The sequence below is a fragment of the Caloenas nicobarica genome, chromosome 1, assembly GCF_036013445.1.
Source record: "Caloenas nicobarica isolate bCalNic1 chromosome 1, bCalNic1.hap1, whole genome shotgun sequence".
Taxonomy (NCBI): Eukaryota; Metazoa; Chordata; class Aves; order Columbiformes; family Columbidae; genus Caloenas; species Caloenas nicobarica.
This window is the reverse complement of record NC_088245.1, coordinates 203,497,352-203,518,142: the sequence shown is the minus strand read 5'-3', so window position 1 is coordinate 203,518,142 and position 20,791 is coordinate 203,497,352. Positions and strand designations below refer to the sequence as shown.

Below are 20,791 nucleotides of genomic sequence, written 5' to 3'. Positions count from 1 at the left end.
TACCGATGGATCAGAGGTGAGCTGAGTGGAAAGAGCCACCCTGATTTTAAGAGAAAACAAGTCTATGAAGGATAGAATGCATGATTAGGACCTACGCTGCTCAACCCAGCAGCTTTGCATTGGGTGAGAGAAATGACAGGTAACCAGACATTTTATATAAATATAAACATTATTATATAATATATAAAAATAGTATATTGTGTAATATTATTATATATCATTTCATTTTTATATAGTTGATATCTAAATTTTATATATAATTTATATAAATTAGAGCTACTCATTTCTTTTTTTTTTCTTTTTCTCCAAGATCTGTTCAGCAGCCTTATTATAGGGTCAGCAGGGCACAGAATTCTGCCTTTTAAGCCTGGAAATTGCATCAATGAGTGCAGTTGCACCTTGAAAGGCTGGAAAAATGAGAAGAGACAAAGATTTCCTGCACAAATACAGGAAGTAATATAGATAAGCATGCTCTGGCCAGAATTAAACGTGCAGCAAAGCTCTAAAAATAAGTCAAACCGAGGCCTCTTTTGGATAAGTTACTCTAAGAGCATTCACTCTTCCTCTGTTACAAAATTAAGACCCATAGACAATGATGCAAAATAGGCTCATCCAGAGGACAACGTGAAAACTCATTTTTTCATTCAAAATTGCTTACTAGAGGAATTGGGTGACTTGGTAGGAAGCCCAGACTGACTGTCCTCCTAATCCAGGCAGCATGAAAGGCCTTGAGAATGTGCTAGAGACGTTCGGTCTATTTTGGTAGAACTGGTCATTGAAAACATCTCAACTTGTTCTTAAACTAGCTAACAAAGGCATAATTTGAACAAAGGCTGCTCTCCCTCTCAGGGCTCAGCCATCTGTGTCGCCTTTTCCTTCTCCCAGGACCCTCAAGCAGCTGCTCCCTCACAGCTTCCACCTTCTGACTGTCCATCAGTAAGTGGCTTTTGTCAGGTTGACAGCAACACCTTTCAACACCCTTTCAAGGTACAAAGGGACCGAGAGAGAGAATCGTCACCAGGAAGAGTGCCCAGCAATTCTACTCTCTATCCCATACTTCAGAAAACTGAGCTCCTCCTGAAGCAGCACTTCCGATTTTTCTGGATTTTGCGGTACTGTCAATCATTAAGACTTTGCATACTCCACTACATACACTCACTTACAAATGCACAACTGGAAACGTGGCAAAGGCACTATGCTTTTGCATATTAGCTCCAAACTACGGAATTATGACCAGGAACCACCACTGCGGAGCATCTTCTCACCACCAAGCAAGCATGGGAACATGGATCTGTTCACCCCTCCTTCATTACAGCAGGATACCTCTTCACCCTCTCTCTCTCATGCTCCACCATGAAGTAACATGTGGTGGCTTGACATGTACAACCTCTGCTGGCCTCTTGGAGAATGACTGTAGGTGGACATGGGCTGGACCTCATCCAGCCCAGTGGGTGGGATGAACTGGAGAGCAGAGTCACCCCAGGGAGGGCCAGAATGGCTCTTTCACTAGCTCCAGCACCCAAAACTGGGCATTTTTATTATTGCCAAAAAAATAGCACTAGAACAAGAGTCAAGAAGATGGAAGTGTATTTTACCTAAAGGGGCTGATGGTTCTTTCCTTTTTTTTCCATACACATGGTGACTAACCCATTGACTCCCGGAAGAACGAATCTTACCGCAAAGAGGAAAAGTCAGTGGTGCTAATTAGCAAAAAAGTAGTTTAATTGAACAAAAATGCTAGGAGAATCTCTAAACATTCTGATCCTGGACGGCAGAATTACAGGCTTTAAATTTTAAGCCAATAAATATATTAACTAAGAAAGAACCATCACAGAAATAGTGATAAAATTGGTTAATTTGTGGTATTTTTTGCCACCAAATGCAACAGAGATTACAATGGTAGTAAGATTTAAGAAACAGAAATTAGGCTACAGAAAAACTTCCAATGGGGTTAAAAAGAAGACTTATCTGTCAAGAGGTTGTTTTGTATCACCTACTACGTTCTACTGAAGTAGCAGATATTTTTAGACTAGATAAATTACTGTTTTTATAAGCTCTCTACGATTCTGGTAAATAATATATCAATATCTCTGTTCTTAACTACAGTCCAAGAATGAAAAACATGTTGTTCTGCCTTTTTGTAAAACACACTCATTTTTTGTTTTTATGAGATAAAATGTGTTTATCTGCCTGATAGCAATCTTGACAGTAGAACCAAGTTTATGAGTGCACTCTGAATCACCATTTCTATTTACTGCTTTTCAAAATGATCTGGATTAATTATCTTTTTTTTCCCCCCACTATCACTTAGTTTACTCAACTTAAAATGTTAAGCATGACAGCATTATAAAAGGATTAAGATGCTATATGATTTTGCTATGATTTCTGTTTGCCTGTATTTTCACTCAGGAATAATGTTCTATGAGTTGTTGCAAAGATACTTTTCAGAAAAAGAAATGAATCTGTTCATGCCACAGCAACAAAATATAGGGAAAAATGATATTCCTCATTCAACTGCAGGACTCTATTCTCCCAACACAAGGAAAGAAGTGAGGAACCACTCCATACTTTGAGTTTTCTTTTTTAACTGAATGCATAGAATAAAAATACATAGTCATATGAATATTGTGTATAAATACATAATAAACCCCAAAAGCTCCAAAATACTGCTTTTCTGACTCACATGACTTACGATTTTGATGCACATGCAAAATCAGTTTAAATTAATATGCAAGGCCTGATCCAAAACCTCTTTTAGGAAAACTGCAGTTGTTTTAAAAGCACAGCACTTGGGGCTTTACTAAAAACAGGGGATACATATGGAATGTGATACAGAACTCTACTTCAACCATACGCATTTTAGACATATGGCTGGGGATAAAGGGAAAATACCACAAAACTGTACACATACTTGATGTCCTACACGCTTCATACTAAACTTATTTAGAATGCTTTTACTAAACGTAAAGAAAATAATGCAAAAAGGCTTTAAAGGTTTGGACAGTCAGATAAGTACTCTTGGGATATTTACTATCTTCAAACCTACTTCTTCTGACTGTGCACAGTCTAAGAATTATATCATGCTGGCAACAGACTAATGGGAAAGAGATAGATGGAAAGTAGCTGCTCCCTGCTCTGTTTATTTAAAAATTGCTACCAAAAATAGCCTATAGAAATGCCTCTTCATGCAAGAAGTGTTTATTTTACAAGCTCAGCAAACTATCTTGATGATTATGTAACAATCATCCACATAATTTAATAAATTTCACTAATGCAGCACTCTGCGTAACAGGTGATCTGCCAGGAGAGAAACTGTTGGGTTTTTTTCTGTTCTATTGAAATTAACTGAAAACCCCAAATCATTGCTTACCTATTTTTTCACAACAAGACACTGTATTTTAACAGATGAAGGAGAAGACTTTTGCCCTGTTTAGGTTTCAGTCACAGGTCAGTTGAGGTCATCTGGTCCAACCCCTCTGCTCAAGCATGGCCTCCTGGAGCTGGTCACCCAGGACCATGTCCAGGTGGCTCTTGAGTATCTCCAAGGATAGACACTCCTCAGCATGGGCAACCTGTGTCAGTGCTTGGTCACCCTCACAGTAAAAAAAAATGTTTCCTGATGTTCAGAGGGAACCTCCCGTGTTTCAGTTTGTGCCCATTGCCCCTGGTCCTGGCGCTGGACATCACTGAGATGAGCTTGGATCTGTCTTCTTCGCACCCTCCCCTCAGGTGTTTATAGGCATTGATGAGATCCCCCAGAGCTTTCTCTTCTCCAGGCTGATGAGACCCAGCTGTCTCAGCCTTTCCTCACAGGAGAGATGCTCCAGTCCCCTCATCATCCTTGCGGCCCTTTGCTGGACTGTCCTCAGTACGTCCATGTCTCTCTTGTACTGAGGAGCTGACCGGCCTGTGGTTCCCTGGGTCTTCCTCCTGAAGATTGCTCATAGCATATATAAATGCAATACACAAAATGCCTATAGAGTATATGAATGAAAACACTTTTCCCCTCTACGGCAATTACACCTTGGTTAACCCAAGACTTGCTAAAAACAGCCTGAATTTTCAAATGGTGATGAGAACTCTGTCTTTCACTAGAAAGTCACAAGATTTCAAATTCATCTACTAACAGAATCAGACTGGCAAAAATCTGTATCAGAAGTGCATCAGACTCCAAGAAAGAGGAAAACAGTAAGTTTTAAACCTTATTGTTCCAAGTCAACAGTATATTCTTCTTACCTTTGTATTGCTATCCATTCTGTGAATAAGTCAGCTGCATTTAATAATGGTTTCTAAAGTTCAGATGCTAAGTCAGCTAACTAATGCTACAGATTTATTACATATCTATGGTGACTAAGACTTTAGCTTATCTGTAGCAGCTCCTCAAAGAAAAAAGATACTCAGTCTTGTATGACAACAGCCAAGCTGCATTATTCCATGGATCAGCCTCCTGGCCTACAAACAGGGATTTTTCTTTCTTAAGGTAAAGTGATCACAGAAAACACAATATATAGTTCCAAATATTTTTTTTTTATATTTAACTATACCGAACACGCTTAATATCGCTATGCTTAATTTTCCAAATATATTTCCAATTTTCTAAAATATATTCTAAAGCAGAACTACTTCAGTATTTAGGATATTCTCATTTTAGCATCAGTGCTGTATTTGAACAGGAACAGCTAACCACTGTGGATGCCAGATGGCGGGCAGAAAGCATGTGCAACCATATATTTCTGAGAAACGGTGAGGTTTAAGCAGCATCTAGTGGCTAAACATATGTAGGCAGCCATTGCTATTCAGCTCTATGTTCTCTTACCAAATGTGGCACTCAGGAAGAAAGGGAAGAGGTTCATTCCATCACTTTTGATAAACAAGATCCAGAGGTGTGTTTGCTTTTTAAAAAAATCTTCACGTATCATTACCTCTAATGCAAAACGAGGAAAAAACGGACTAATTATGACACTCTGAAAACTGGAACAGATTTATTACAGGAGAAAGACTGAAGTATCTTCAACCCAGGAATGCAGGAATTAAGCTTCAACTGCATCTAGATTTTATATATATCTATCTCTTTTCCGTGAAGAAGCTAAAGGAATCACGCATAATACATGACAAAATATATCTTCTATTGTAGTATTTTCAACAGAACAGATATTTTAGTAACTCATTTGAAGGAACGAAAATGACGTGAACAGCTTTTACTCCATTTTAAAAAGTTAGTTACAATTATAATTTGCAATCATAAACTTTGGTGTTTTCAAAAAAATCAGTGTGGATTCAGAGCTTCCGAAGACCATTAAAAACTGCCCAAGTGCCTGTACACAGGTTATATCCATTTAAATCTTCTTTAAGGAAATTTGCTTCAAATGATGCAAATCTCTTTTAGGGACTCAGTCTATTACGTGGCCAGTTAAACAAGTTTCGCACATGTCACATGGAAGCCGTATCTAAATGAGGTTACCACACATGGTTTTGACTTGCTGTCAGCTTTAAAAATAAATGGCTTCAACAAAGCCATCGCAAATTTGCATTAAAATGAGGCTAAGAATAATTCAATATCAGAATAACATTTTATTCATTGCTATGCCTAATATAAAATATACACTGTTTGAAGAGTGGGGCTCTGAAACTCAAAGATCACCTCTTTCTAGATAATTGTTGTAACCAGAAAGCTACAATTTTATTTTATTTTTTTTGGGGGGGAGGGCGGGAGGGGAATGACAGGAGGGGAGTCTTTCAATTTTGAACTTTAATTCTTAAGTAAGAAGTATTCTGCTGGACTGTAGAAAGGTGAAGATTGATTGCTGAGAAAAATATCAAATGAGATCTACAAGTTGCAGCCCGAATGCTCTGAGCACAAGGAATAGGTTGGACATGAGGAAAAGGTTCTTCCCCCAGAGGGTGCTGGACACTGGAACAGGCTCCCCAGGGAGGTGTCCCGGCCCCAGGCCTGACAGTGTTCAAGAAGAGACTGGACAACGGCCTCAGACACACGGTGTGAACTGTGGGGTTGTCCTGTGCAGGGACAGGAGTCGGACTCGATGATCCTGGTGGGTCCCTTCCAACTCAGGACATTCTATGAATCCCCATGACCGGGAGCTGGTAGCAGGTTGGTGTAGGAGCCCAACTCCTCCTGAGACAAGAAAGGGAACGGACACAGAAGTTCTCGATCTTCGAACGACCTATAACTTGTACACAGTGTGCGTAAAGGAAGAACAACCTTATGGTTAACAAACCAAGACTGAAATTCAGTTACTTTTAAACATGAGTGCTGATGCTCATCAAAATATAAAAAGCCCGTCGAAGGCTTTATTAAAATAGATTTCTGTTAAACCTTAAGGTTTTTTCCTTCTTTTTTTACAAGAAAATATTTCTATGCCTTATAATCCTACTGTAGAACATCAAAATACTCAGAGATAAATTGATCTGAAGCTCCAATTCATTACAATTTGTAGACAGGCCAAGGTGTCTAATCCTCCCAGAAATCTAAATACTAAATGCAAATATTAAATTCTGCCTTTTTTTGGCCACAGACTTTCAGTGAGTGACATAGCGTGAAGCATTAACATGAAATAAGAATTTATGAATGATTTTAAAAGGACAGATTCATGTTTTGACAAGATTTTATTGTGAAACATTGGATTTAGAAAAGGTACAAAATGTCAACGGTCGGATGTGTGCCAGTACAGTATTTCAACAGTCTATACATGTGGACAGCTGAACAGCTTCGCTGCACAACGCGTATTTAGACACACTATCTAAAAGGGGGCTGCAAAATTTACAGGCTTAAAATACATAAATAACTTGAGCCAAAATGGCCATTACTGGTCAATGCTAACCAATCGACATCTGAAACAGCCAAAAAGCACAATACAGTACAACCACCTCCTTGCAGGTCCACGTTTAAAGAACATCAGTTTATTACGTCAGTAACCTACAGCTCCAGGACACTCCTTTCAGGACTGGGATTCGGTTGGCTAGTTTACAACTTTAAAAAATTCATGTTAAAAATGATATTCTGGAAGAAAACCCACAGGTGTTTAATTAGAACTAAACACTGGGAAGCCCCTAAATTTTTTTTTATAGGGATTTATAAAGTCAATCACTTCTAATCTAGAACTTCATTTTTTTTTTTCCTTTAAAATGTCCTTACTTCAGCTTGATCAGATATCACTAAGTGAGCTTTATTCAAACATTTCAATTTGTTATGCATTTCTGTGTTTTAAAACCAATTTCAACAAACATGGGTTGCCATTCAAATGGAAAAAAATACAAAAATACTGACCTTGAATTAATGAAAGTCATAAATTTGTATATAATTTGTATATGAAAAAAACCCAACCATCTCCAAAGGATAGCAGCATTCTCTACCCCATTTTAGCAAGTTTAAAGAAGATAATTTATAAACATACGAAGTTGATTTTAGGGTATAAAAATACATGAGACAAGACAGCTTTTTTTTTTTCCAATTATTCAGTAGTCTGTCACTGCTGGAACTTGTCTGAACTACTGAAAAAGTGTTCATAGTTCGGTACATGGGTGGACAGCCAAGGAGCTTTAGATTTTTGTTCTTTAATTAAAAGGTGTGTAGCTTATTCTACACAATTAACCTTACTGAAATATAAGCAGTTACCCTGTTACCAATCAGTACCCAGAGCTGAACTAAATGCTTATTTACATAAATCCACTTCGCTTTATGCCGATTCGTAACTCACCTTCCTGAACAGAGACCTTGGGCTATACTAAATAGAAACTTCTGAATATGATTGAAGTCCATTAGGAGCAGAGCTAAACTTAAACTGATGTAATTTAGAACCAAAATCTACCCAAAACATTAAAACAACCCACCAACCCAAACAAAACAACCCACCCTTTGACACCACATCCACTCCCTTAATTAATATCAAGACCATTAGTTTTGGCAACTCTCGTCTCATTGTGTATCTTTACTGGGGGATGAGAATCTTGCAATTAATTAAGAAGAATCACCATAAGTTACAACTAAGTACATTAAATCAGACAATGGGGAATTTTTTTTCAACTTTGAGTGTATAACATTAATTAAGGATGTAACATTGGGAATACAATGTCTGCTATGGAATTAAAATCAGCGCTGTGCCAAATGGGAAAAATATATAAACAAACCACTGAACTCCAGTGTGGCAAAACACATTTAGTTTTTTGTTCAGGAAGTGTTTGGCATGAGCAGCACTAACAAAATTCTACACCTCACAGACACAAGCTACAAGGTTATCTAAAGCCAATACTCACTGTCCATCAATTAGCTCTTAATGCTGCTTTGAGCACCGCACCAGCCACTTTAATCTTTGTTTCAGATTCCTCTGTACACACATTTATATTTACATAAAACATTTATTAAACATGATTTTAAAACATAAAAACCTTATGTACAAAATACCAACATTCCTATAAATAAAGAGTTGGAGAAAGGCACTTGCAAGAAAAATCTACAGTAAATCTTACAAAAACCACACTGCCTCTGTTACTGTACAATAGATAATCTTTCAGTAAATCCCTATCACAAGAATGTAAAACACTAATTACTTGTTATAACTAAGAATATAACCGTTACAGTTGTATTTACACATACATATATGCCTTTTTTTCAGTTTCACTTGAGAGCACCATGATTTCCACCCTAAATTCATATTTTGATACAAAGTAAAAGAACAGTTGCCAGAAACCAGTGTTCAGTGTCACTGCAGAGTCATAAACTTTTGGCTGACATCAGTGTAGTTTAAAAGACTTGGTTGATGTAAAAAGTACACCTAGTTTGTTATTGCATGTTGTCCTTTTAGAGAGAGCACTGCTATGTTCTCTATGCAATTGTTTAATACTATTGCTGGCAAAAAGTTTCCAATATCAAAAAAATAAAAACATTCTTCAAGCCAGTTGAAGTATTTCATCTGAACAGTAACTAAAAAAAGCTGCATATTAATTATAAAAACGTGTAGGAAACATGCCAACTAATCTGGTGTGCAAAAATATTTTTTCCCCCTACATAGGATTTTAAGGGCTTCACAGAATTACTCAAATTTACATTGAGTAGCAAACCCCACGAATAACCAGTTCCTCAAGGAGACGTTAGTATACTCCCACTTTTATCAAACTTTTTACCCTTCGACAACGCTGCAACCTGTTTGAGCAGTTCTCTGTTTTTGGCCTGCAAAAAAGATAAAAAAAGCTTTATGAATTACTGAAACATCTTAGATAGCAGCCTCATGCACTAATTTCCCACCACATTTATGAAACAAATCTCAAAATGTACATGCTGAGAACACCCAAAGAAGTTAATGATCACTTTTCAAAGATTTTTATGTGCTTTTTGATATGCATATTCCACCTTCAACAGAAAAGGTAACCACATTTCCTGTATTGCAAAATTTAGTATCTGAGGTATTGCACCGAGTATCTGTTCCGTCTGTGATTCACAAGGCAACTAATTCAGGCTTTCTTCCTGATAATGTAGATACGTGCTTTAACAAGAAACATTTAACTGTCCATTGTGTTATGCTGATCCATTCAATCAGATCAATAGCACACTGACAACTGATTAAATATCAGAGAACAGACACAAAAAATAACAAAACCTTTGAGAAAGTGTGTGAGGTAAGTGTCTGTTTATTAAAGTTAGAAAGCAATTCTTACGGTAAGTTTAATTTATATGGAGGTTGTCTGCTGACCGCAGAACTGCTGTACAATGCATCCAAAGTTAAATGTGGTAACGGTCGTTCAATAACTTGGCCTATGTCATTGCTGGGACTGAACAGACTGAATACATAATTCCAACTGGAAGATTTCTAAAGTATTGATAAGCAATTACTCACCTGCAACTGTTCCACAGTTTCCTTGTGAGCTTTCTCCATACTGTTCATCTTTGTCCTCAAGTTAGACTCCTGGTACTGGAAGTCTGCCTTCAGTTCTGTCAACTGAAAATACAAATTCTGTGAAGATTCCTTGGACTGCTACAGAATACCTCTTCTAATCAATCTGTGAAATCTTCACGGAAGCCTCAGGAAACACTGTATTTATTTCCTATTGCAGTATTGACAGCTCAGCACTTAAGAAGTAGCATGAAAATTAAGTATGTCTATTTTATACGAAGAAAACAAGTATACTTATATAATCATATTGCTTGTTCAAGATTTGGTATAAAGAAGGTTAATCCTCAAAAAAAAAAATCAAATACAAGACTAATGATTTATAATCTTAGCTGCTCTTTCAGCCGTGAGATACTCATCACAATCTTCAGTTATGTCTCTTCAGTTACAAGGTACTGTAACACATGAAAAATCATTCACACAAAGACAACAGAAATGATTCCTTTGTGTCCTTATATGCTACAATTTGTCCTAAACAGAAGCCTTCATTCCAAAGTTTCACTGCTTCTCGATCCACAACGATAGTGAATTAAAACATGTTATTAGAAATGTATAATTAAAAACTACTTTAGTTCTGAGCGTATGGTGCAGTCTGGCTGTCACTGGGTTTCTCCTGAGGCCAGCAGAGATCCAGATGACATACACCAAAGCAGCTGTTTCTAAATTGTGATATATGCTTCTATGTAAGCAGCTGAATGCCTCTTCTGGAAGCACGTGCAGCTGCGTGAACTACTAACAGTTTGTTGTATAGGGAACCACTTCTTTAAAAAGCTTAGTTCCACCAAGCATCCCAGATTCACCCGACTATTTTGAACCTGGTCAATTTGGATTTATCGGGAAATGAAGCCTCTTTGCTGGCAGAGAAGCCCGCTCTAGCAAACCAGAGCACACGGTCCTGAAATGAGTACCTGGACTGTTATTGCCAACATTACTATGTCCCAAGTCACAAGTTGTGACACAAGGTGTTCAAAAGAACTGTCAAACGGTCCTAAATAAAGCACAAGTATCTTGATACAAGGATATGTACCTCCTTGTACACAGACTGCTCAAGGTATTTACTTATGGCTGGTGTGAATTCTGGGGGATCTGGTACAAAACCACATAGCACAAACTAAATATCAAAGAAACTAGTGGCAGTATTGCGTCACAGTGAAGCATAGAGCTAGATGAGCGAACACACTGCGCGAACATTCAGCAAATTGTGGTTCCTTCCTAACAATCAAGTCTCAGGGCCCCACAGCAATGTCCCAGTGCCCCACAGCAATGTCCCAGTGCCCCACAGCAATGTCCCAGTGCCTCACTAACTTTTTGTCCAGGAAGCGAAACAAAGCCAGTACTGCAAACAGCAAGCACTGGTAATGACATGGCTGAGATCCTGACTCATAACAAAAAATGACGAATGAGGATTGTCTGTAAACTGGTGTACTGAGCTGCTTTTGTTGCTGTACATTATACATTTCAGAGGTTTTTCCTTCGGAGTGCTCCAAACTGCTCCAATGCTCTCCCTACGCCAATCCTGGGACAAGATCTTAACAGGGATCTCCCACAGGTCTGGCTCACACTTTTATCCCAGTACATGTCTTTACATTTACTATCTCACCAAAAAAATCTGCAGTGCATTCATTTGCAGATTTTCCAGCTATGCAAACATTGTACAATCTTTTCAGCTTTTCTCCACCCCGCAGCAGCTGAAGAAAGTGACATTCTGAAAGTAATTCATGCCTGAAGGAGTCTTTAGGTTCAAAGAACTCAGAGGTCAAATAAACAGCTTCAGCAGTGGCAATATTAAAATTATTAGATGCTTTCCCTAAGGAAACGGCACAAAACAAGTTACTGCAGTGGCCACGCAGAAGTAGGTAACATTTCCTTACCTAACCCTTTTGTTAGCTTTGCCCAGTCAACCAAATATAAAAAGAGATAAATTACTTTCTTACTGACTCCTGATCTTCTACTGGCTTTATATGACAGAGATCTGGGCCTTAATGTCTGTCCTTGGAAGAAAATACCTACGGAGAATCCATGACTGACTCTTCAGTTCTTTCACATTGGCCGCTTAAAGGCTTCAAATAGCAAGTACTTCCAACACTAGGTATACTATAACACTGACATGAGCAAAAAAAGGGTTTAAATATCCTTCACACAAAACATTTAAGTAGAAATGAAGATACTGAACTATGGTTTAAAAGCGGAAGCATTTTCCTGTCACAATCAATGAGCCTTTCTTAACCATCAATATTTTGATAGGCCACCAAGCATCTATAGTCAAAATTTTATTTGAAAATACAATAAATTTGTTTTTAATACAATTCCAAAACCTACTCAATCCTAGACATTCTCGAGCCACCGTTACAGACACTGTCTTAAAAGCATCTAGCTAATCAGATGGCAGAGAAATAAGCTTTAATAAAGGCGAAGTATATATTTGTAGTTATTTCTCTTTCCTTGTTAGTCATTAGGTTGTTCGAAGGGTGAATCTCTTATATCACTGCAGCCATGTGGACCTATTTCGCTTCACTTTGGTTGGCTGCCAAGCATCTAATCCAACTTTTCTTCTAGTCTCCGATAACTTGATAACCTACAGCACACATATGTCACCAGTCTTTTAAAATCAAAACACTTAATTTCCATACATGTAAATTTGGACACCAACTCCTTAATTATGGCTATAGTTGCTTTAGTTTAAACAAACACTATGCTGAACTTGGAACAGTTACTACTCTTAATCCTCCTCTTATCTTCTGTGCCCATCAGCCTGCATAGGTCTCTGGTACAGTTGCCATGACTCAGTTTAGAATATGAAAAACATACAAACCACTGTCTGGCATTTTATACATCACCTGTGGCACACAGCCTGAGTAACAGTGAAGCAGATGGCTAGGTTCTAGATGGCTGAAGCAAGGGAAGATGAATTCCTCTTTGACTTAGAGCCGAAATACATTAATGATACAAAAGTCGCAAACTTTTCCTTTAAATGGTAAGATTTGATTAGTTGCCATATTAAAAAAATTGTATCTTTGTTTTATCTCACCATTTTGACGTTGTTAGGAGTCTACAAAATAGAAAACAAAATGATAAAGTTCTTATTAAGCAGGTGCAACTTTTACCTTTTTATCTTTTTCTAAAATAGTCTGATCTCTTTGCTGCAGAAGACGTTTAAGTGACATTACTTCTTCTTTCAGTTGACTTATGAGGACAAAGTTGTCAGTTCCTCCACTGTCTGCTGACTGATTTATAGAGCTACTAAAAATAAAAAAAAAAATAGTTACTTACAGCATCAATGGAAAAAAACCAGTATGCTTTTTTAAATTTCAAATTGGATAATTAATAATTCCACAAACATCCTTAAGGACTAATGCAAAAAAAGTATGTACCTGACAGAAATGGATGCAACTGGCAAATTACCCTACTAATGGCACACATTACATACACCTGCAGAAATATAATTAAGTATTAGCTTGGAGGGGGACAAACACCTTTTGACTGAAGCAGCCACTTTTATTTTTATTCCAACTGTTCGGCCAGAGGCAGAATAAAGATTTAGTCTCACACATGAAGGTCCAAAAGACTTCTTTAGATACAAGGTCAACTTAAAGCAGCAGGTTCGACCCTGCATCTAATCAACAAAACGCCAACGCCAGGGAACACTGTTTCATTGATAACTGTTGCCTCGTACATAAGCTTTATTTAATTTTGCCCCAAACAGCTTAAAAGCAGGAAAACAGTGCCAGTTTTCTGCTAATAAAGTCATTTAGTTGACTGACAGCACTCAGATGCCACCCAATAACCTGTCTGGCTGGACAACAGTTTCACTTCCCTCATTCTTCAGACCTCCCCCAATAATAAGAAAAGCAACGGCCCACAAATCAGTGCTCTATTTGGTTGAAATGGCTCAGCTTTAAAAAATATGACTTTACCTATCTCCATTTGATGGCTTGGATTCCAGTTTGGGTTTTTTCTTTGGAATTTCATTCTGAATAGCTGCAGAGGATTTATGGCTGAAATCAAACAAAATGTAAACCTAAAGCCTCATACTATATAACTCTCTAATATACCATTTGGTACACGTAAAATAACTAACTCATGCTCTAGCTCCTAGAGACTAGCCAGAAATGCAAGAAAAAAGCCCTTTAAATGAAAACTGCAAGATAAATGAGAAATTAATTAATAAATAACATCATATTTACCTCTGTTTCCATAGTCCCTGATCTTGTTCTGGACTCAGACTGCAGATTCTGAAATACGTGAAATGTATTTGGTAACTGACCAAACATGCCATTATTTCTAAGTTTACATAAATTGTATCTGTACTTGAGAAAAATCCACCCTTCTTTTTTTAACAAAAATATGACCAATTATGAATTTTCAGTTGGACAATCGTATTACCTGTCATACTCATGATCACTTTTTATTATGTCAAGATGCTATAAAAATATTTATTAGCTAAATCTTAACACTACTGTAAGACAAGTGGTAAACTTCCAGACTGACAGTTTCAACTTCTTCCAGTATCTCCCAATGTTTGTGCACGTTATATCGCTAATCTTGCACTCAGCAAGTTGGTCTAAAAGCACATTCCTGGGATTCCCATGCTGCACTATGAACATTACCTAAAGTGGTGCTTATGTGATGGCAAAAGCACAAAGCAAAGTTGTGGATCCTTGAAAATAACCGCTTTTCAGGTCTAAAGATTTGGTTTCCGTTTTTTCAAAAGCAATTTTAATAAACACCATTGATATAGGAATACTAAAATGTAGAAGGCTGTGCTAAATGAAATAGTTCAATGAACCTGGATTTCTACCTCACTGTCTCTATTGTGTCATCTTAACAACACCTGACATGGACAGGGAAGAAAAGTTGGATTTATTGGACCAGAAGCAATGGACCCATGGCAGCGTGTAGGAAAACGGTGCCAAACTGGGAACACTGTGATCTGTATAGAAATACGCTTACTTTTATAACTCTTGTGTACATTAGAAGCTCTGTTGTGTGTAAAGAGCTAACTTTTTTAAATTTAATCCTTACTATACCTCTGCTGCATGCATTAAATAAGATTTAGCTTGTTTTAACTTGATTTTCAGCAGAGATTTGAGAGAACAGGAACAGTAAAATGACTCCCTGCATGACAAGAATAATTTTCTTCTTCAAATTCCTAAAAAAAAAACAAACTTTTTTTTTTAAGTGAAAGTATGTATGGAGTATTCTCCTCATTCTCAACATCATTCCAGTTTATTTTATTTCTATGTTTAAGTCACACTTAGGCAAGTTTCAGTCAAAATTGAAAATCATAAGCACTGGAACAGGGAAGCTTAGAATGAAAGTGTTTGTGTGTCTGGGGTCAGGGTCATTACCATTGCAGAACTACATAATTCAGAAATAAAAATAACGTAAGTAGTTCTAAAGTTACGCTACCATAAGCTTACCAATGAAAATAACTATTATGACTACTATTATACTAGCATAAAAAAAATTAGTCCCAGGATTTATAACTAACTAAACTAGTATGTACATTAAAGTTGCTATACTGCTTACCCCATGGCCAGAGATGGCACGCTGAGAAAAGCTGCAGAAGATGGGACAAAACTGTGAAATGTTATCAGACTGCCAGTATCTGAACCGACAGTGTGACCTTCCTGTGTCTGTATGACAGCCACTCACAAACTGCCTATCGCAGCAGGATTTGGGTATAAAAACTAGCAGAGAGATACAAACTGCTCCTAGACTGAGGTGCTCCCACACTGTTGGTTCTGCTTCTCCATTTAGAGAGCAGTGTAGGGGAAAGGGACCTGGGGGTCCTGGTGGACAGCAGGATGACCACGAGCCAGCACTGGGCCCTTGTGGCCAGGAAGGCCAATGGCATCCTGGGGTGTATTAGAAGGGGGGTGGTTAGTAGGTCGAGAGAGGTTCTCCTCCCCCTCTACTCTGCCCTGGTGAGACCTCATCTGGAATATTGTGTCCAGTTCTGGGCCCCTCAGTTCAACGAGGACAGGGAACTGCTGGAGAGAGTCCAGCGCAGGGCCACAAAGATGATTAAGGGAGTGGAGCATCTCCCTTATGAGGAAAGGCTGAGGGAGCTGGGGCTCTTTAGCTTGGAGGAGACTGAGGGGAGATCTCATTCATGTTTATAAATATGTAAAGGGTGAGTGTCAGGAGGATGGAGCCCAGGCTCTTCTTGGTGATAACCAATGATAGGACAAGGGGCAATGGATACAAAATGGAACACAGGAGGTTCCACTTAAATATGAGAAGAAACTTCTTCACAGTGAGGGTGACAGAACACTGGAACAGGCTGCCCAGGGAGGTTGTGGAGTCTCCTTCTCTGGAGGCATTCAAAACCCGCCTGGACACCTTCCTGTGTAACCTCATCTGGGTGTTCCTGCTCCGGCAGGGGGATTGGTCTGGATGATCTTTTGAGGTTGCTTCCAATCCCTAACATTCTGTGATTCTGTGATTTAGCTGCAAGTCTGTGCACAAAAACACGTCAGGATGAAGTAAGTCAGGGTGAGGATTCTGAACTAAGTTGTTCTGTGCTCACTGCTAATACACACCTTTTAGCCCATGTTAAATGGATGTAAAATAGCAGTTATTGCACAGCAGTTATTGCTTAGAAAGCCAAAGTTAAGTTTATCCCTAAGTAACTTGCTCTGTAGCCATTCTGTGGGCTTCTCCTCTAGACTTGCTACCAATTTTAACATTGACTTCTTTGATGATCATCAAGAATTTCTACTTTTTGCTGACCTCCCTTCATCCAAACTGTGAGTATACAAGGATTCTGACAGGCCACGGAAGAACAACATTCTGCTGCTGGTTTTGATGCCGTATTTTAAATGGTGTTTCTTATTTCCTTTGATTTGACCTCAGTACTAACAGAACACAGAAGAGGAAGAGGTACCAACGGCTACTCTGATTTTTGACATACTTACTTATGATGACTGCTGCTGTGACGATGATGATGGTGGTGATGGTGGTGATGTTTTGAATGATGCTGGTCTTTCTCCGTAAGAGATGAAGATGAGGAGTTAGAGTGTGAAGATCCTAGGCTCTTCCGCTGTTCTTTTGTCTTCTGTAGCACTCTCTTGTAGGACAGTGTGCAGAGCCAACACAACAACTTTCCATCAACCTTTTGGGAAAAAATTCATAGCAAGGTTTTTTTTTTCCAAGTATACTTGCACTAGAAAGATGTACTTCAATGTTTGCAAGAAAAAAAAATCGGTTTCACTTCATTTGTTATCTTTAGGAAAAATCCAGACATCTCTTCGGTATGAAACAGCACTACCATATCTGCAACACTACTAAAAGATAACATGCACGTAAGTCTTATTTCGGTTTTTTTGTCATTTAAAGTGAAGCTAGAATTCAGTCTTAGCAAATGTTGGACTCGCTCTATATCACAGAAGTGACAATCACTTTAAAAAGGGACAAATCATTTTTAGTTTAGACACCATGTACCCTCTCTCAACCCATCGTATTCCAGGCAGAATCAAGATGTCCAGCCAATGTGTTACTTATACCAAGTAAATTCTTCTGTAAAACCAGCATTATTCTTGTGTTCAGGCAAGAGGCTTTTGAGGTCATTTCCTCAGCACCTTCTGGAATGAGAAAGTGGCACTCACCAAAGCTATTTAAGAGAACAGAACACAAAGGGCTGCTCAGAGCAGTCTGCCTCTCTGGTGCGGTGCTTTAAGGCAAGGCAGGCAAAACAGAAGAGCTAAAGTGACAGATTTGAGTTATGGACATATAAAAGACCCAATGGATGGGAAAATAAAAAAATTCAAAAATAAAAATAAAAATTTTTTAAAAAAATAAAATCAAAGTGCCAGGAACTGTTCAGCTGCTTAACCTTTGTTCCCCAGCTACAACTGTCAGCTTACGCTTAAGCTCATTCTTAGAGTGACTTAAAGTAAGTTAGCTCAGTAGCTAACATAACAATTTTAAGTTGCAAAACTTAATTCAAATATTGTAAAGTACAACAACTTTAATCTCAGTGAACATAAGATACATTCCAGTCAATCTTTCCCTTATGAAGGAGGAACACTGTCTGCGGTCAGCCTAAGCCATCACAGCTGTGGAACAAAGCCTACCTTCCTTCTTCCCTCCTCTTTTCGATCAAAAGCACACTGCTGTTTGCACTGCTCACATGTCTGAGGCGGGCCGTATTTCTTCTCCGAGTTGGTGCAACGCTGACATTTTGTGCCAATAAACGCTGCAATAATGTTACAGTACTGACAAGGCTTGGGCTGGAAAACAGAGAAGTTGAACTGAAGTTAATACATGACAGTTTCTGTAATGAAGGAAGGTATTTGAGATCACACAATGATGCTTCTAAACTAGGAGGGCTTCAGACAATATAAAGAACCTTTTTCCTACTATTTCTCTCTTCAGTACTAAACTTTTCCCCTAAAATGATGCTCCTTCAATGGTCAAAACCAGCCTGGACTTTCCAGGAAAACCGTGGTAGATATTCAGTGAAAGAAACACATACAATGTGACACAAACGCGTAAGTGTCTAAAACACACCCTGACTTTTTTTTTTTTTTTAAGAAAAAGATCACGTTTTCTCTCTGTTTTATTACATTACTAAAGAAATCACTTAACACCTCTAAAAGAGTAATGAAATCATTTTTTAGACTGAAAGGTTCTGAGGACAACCCTCTCCCTTGCACCACTCAGGGATCTGATAAACCTACAACCCCAAGATTAGTGTCCTGATCCCTGCACTTCTGCAGGAAACTTAAAACAAAAAACAACTTCAGATACCACCAGGTCAGGTTAGCAACTGTTATATCATAAGCTCAACTAGAATAATCCACTGCTGGAAATAAAACTGCTGTCTGTTTTGATAGGGACTGCATTGAAGATAATCAGCCATTTCTAAGCTTTTTTTTTTTATGAACTATTGGTTAAAAACCATTCTTAGATCTGTCTTTCACTACATTTTGGTACCTTTTAGGCTTTTGACACAATGTTCTTTATTCGGTTTACATTTACATTCACAAAATGCCTGACTACACACATACACCTCCAATAAACTGAATTTAATCTAATATGGTTTATGTCAAGATATGCACTTTTGTTTCACAACCAGATTATCTTGATACCTTCTACAAACTAGTACCTGCAGGGCGCTCAGGCACAGCGTGTCTGTTCATATATTAAAAAAATTAATTTTTCTAACAGAACTGAAGCTGAATTCAAGATGAGAAAATGCAAAGTAACATGCATACAAGTTAATACTCATAACATTTTTCTACTTAATAGCTTACTATGATTAACACGCATTTAAATTTTTTAAGACTTATATAATGCAAAGTATGTGGTATTATTAGATTTTCACATTTATCACTCATTAAAAACACAGACAGCTAATGGTTTGCTGTCAAGCGTGTGTTTATGAGAATATGGAAAGAACTAGTTTACATGCATGAAGCAAAATAATGGTTTTACTGCGAATAGATATAGTGCAGTTATTCATAACTCTTCAGCTACTTATAATCACAATGGATTTTGATTTGAAAAAATGAAACTGTCACCTATGAAGGAAATGAAGAGTTGTCAATAATTTTCATCGCCTTTCTGAAAAGCAACCTTTGTTTGTTTTCCCCAAAACGAAAGAAGAGGTTTAGCTGCACGAGAACTTTTTAAATTTAAAATGTGACCAAGCTTCAACATTCAGAACCAAGAGCCTACTCACCGTTCCAAACTGCTTCACGTTTTGGGCACACTTCTTGCATATCGTATTGGTTTTGCTAAAGATAAAAAAAACCGGCACAACGTTGAATTCGGCAACAAACGCACACCTTGAAACGCTTCCCCGTGCGATGACCGAACACACACACACACACACGCACGCAGACACGCGGGGGAGCAGGTGCGGGAACAAACGAACGCTGCGGTGAGCAGGTGAGGGAACTGATCTAGGGCTGTGCCGCGCCGGGGTTGCCCGGGCGGGCTGTTTCACTGCGGTTCTGCGCTCTCAGCGTCTCCCCGGCTGTGAATTTCGCCGCTACCGGCGCCGTGGCCCGCGGAGCGGCTGCTCTTCCCGCGGAGGATCCCCCCCATACCTCTCCTGCTGGAACTCGGAGCGGCAGTAGGTGCACTTCACGATGGGGTGGGCGATCCGGCACTCCTGGGGGGACAAGAGCCGCGTTACCGGACCCTCCGCCCGCCTCCGCCGCTCCCCCGCCGGGCGCTGCCCCAGCGGCTGTCCCGCCGGGCCGGGGCCGGCACCACCCGCTCCTCCCCGGGCTGCCCGAGCCCCGGCGGCCCGTCCCGGTGCGCGCCGCCCCCGCACCTTGCAGAGCTGCTGGCCCTGGGAGAGCTCCTCGAAGGGGTAGCGCTGGTTGCACTTGGTGCAGGCATAAAGAGCCGGGGCGGCTGCCGCGGCCGCCGCCGCCATCCGCGCCGCGGCCGGCGGGGCGGACACGGGCGGGCCGAGGGAGGGGAAGAGGGAGGTGCCGGGGCGCGGGCCGGAGCGGCCGCCTGGGAGCCGCCCCGCTCCGTCCGCGCCGCCGCCGCGCCTGGGGAGCGCGCCCGCCGCCGCCCTAGGCCCCGCGCGCAGCCCGCGCCGCGTCCCCTTGTGTCGGTGTCGGCAGCGGCGTCACCCCGCGCCCCCCGCCCTTCCCTCCGCCCCGGGCTCGGGCTCCGGCGGCAGCCAATCACCGCCTCGCGCCAAACCTGCCTTCAAAACTCGCCGCCCAATCGCCGCCCCCGCGGGCCCCGCCGCCGCCAATCCCGCCGCGGGCGCTCTCTTCGGCGCTGGGCGCTGATTGGGTGGCCTCACGGCCGCGGCGCTGATTGGTCCTCCCCGCGCGACTTGTGCTTTCCGATTGGTCGAAGTGCGGGGGCTCACTTTGACAAAGACCATCCTCTTCCGCCGTCCGCTCTCCGCGCGT

General features: G+C 39.9%; 1 protein-coding gene across 1 annotated transcript; it reads right to left on the bottom strand.

Moving 5' to 3' along the window:
* Nucleotides 1-6,669: 6,669 nt before the first annotated feature.
* FAM76B (family with sequence similarity 76 member B) lies at nucleotides 6,670-20,295 on the bottom strand. The gene is made up of 10 exons (XM_065640142.1): nucleotides 20,191-20,295; nucleotides 19,961-20,025; nucleotides 19,591-19,645; nucleotides 17,981-18,136; nucleotides 16,823-17,019; nucleotides 14,087-14,134; nucleotides 13,817-13,897; nucleotides 13,007-13,142; nucleotides 9,849-9,950; nucleotides 6,670-9,184 (listed from the first exon to the last, which is right to left on the bottom strand). The coding sequence occupies exons 1-10, from the start codon at nucleotides 20,293-20,295 to the stop codon at nucleotides 9,095-9,097; spliced, it is 1,035 nt and encodes a 344-aa protein (XP_065496214.1). The 3' UTR covers nucleotides 6,670-9,094.
* Between the last annotated feature and the right edge of the window lie 496 nt (nucleotides 20,296-20,791).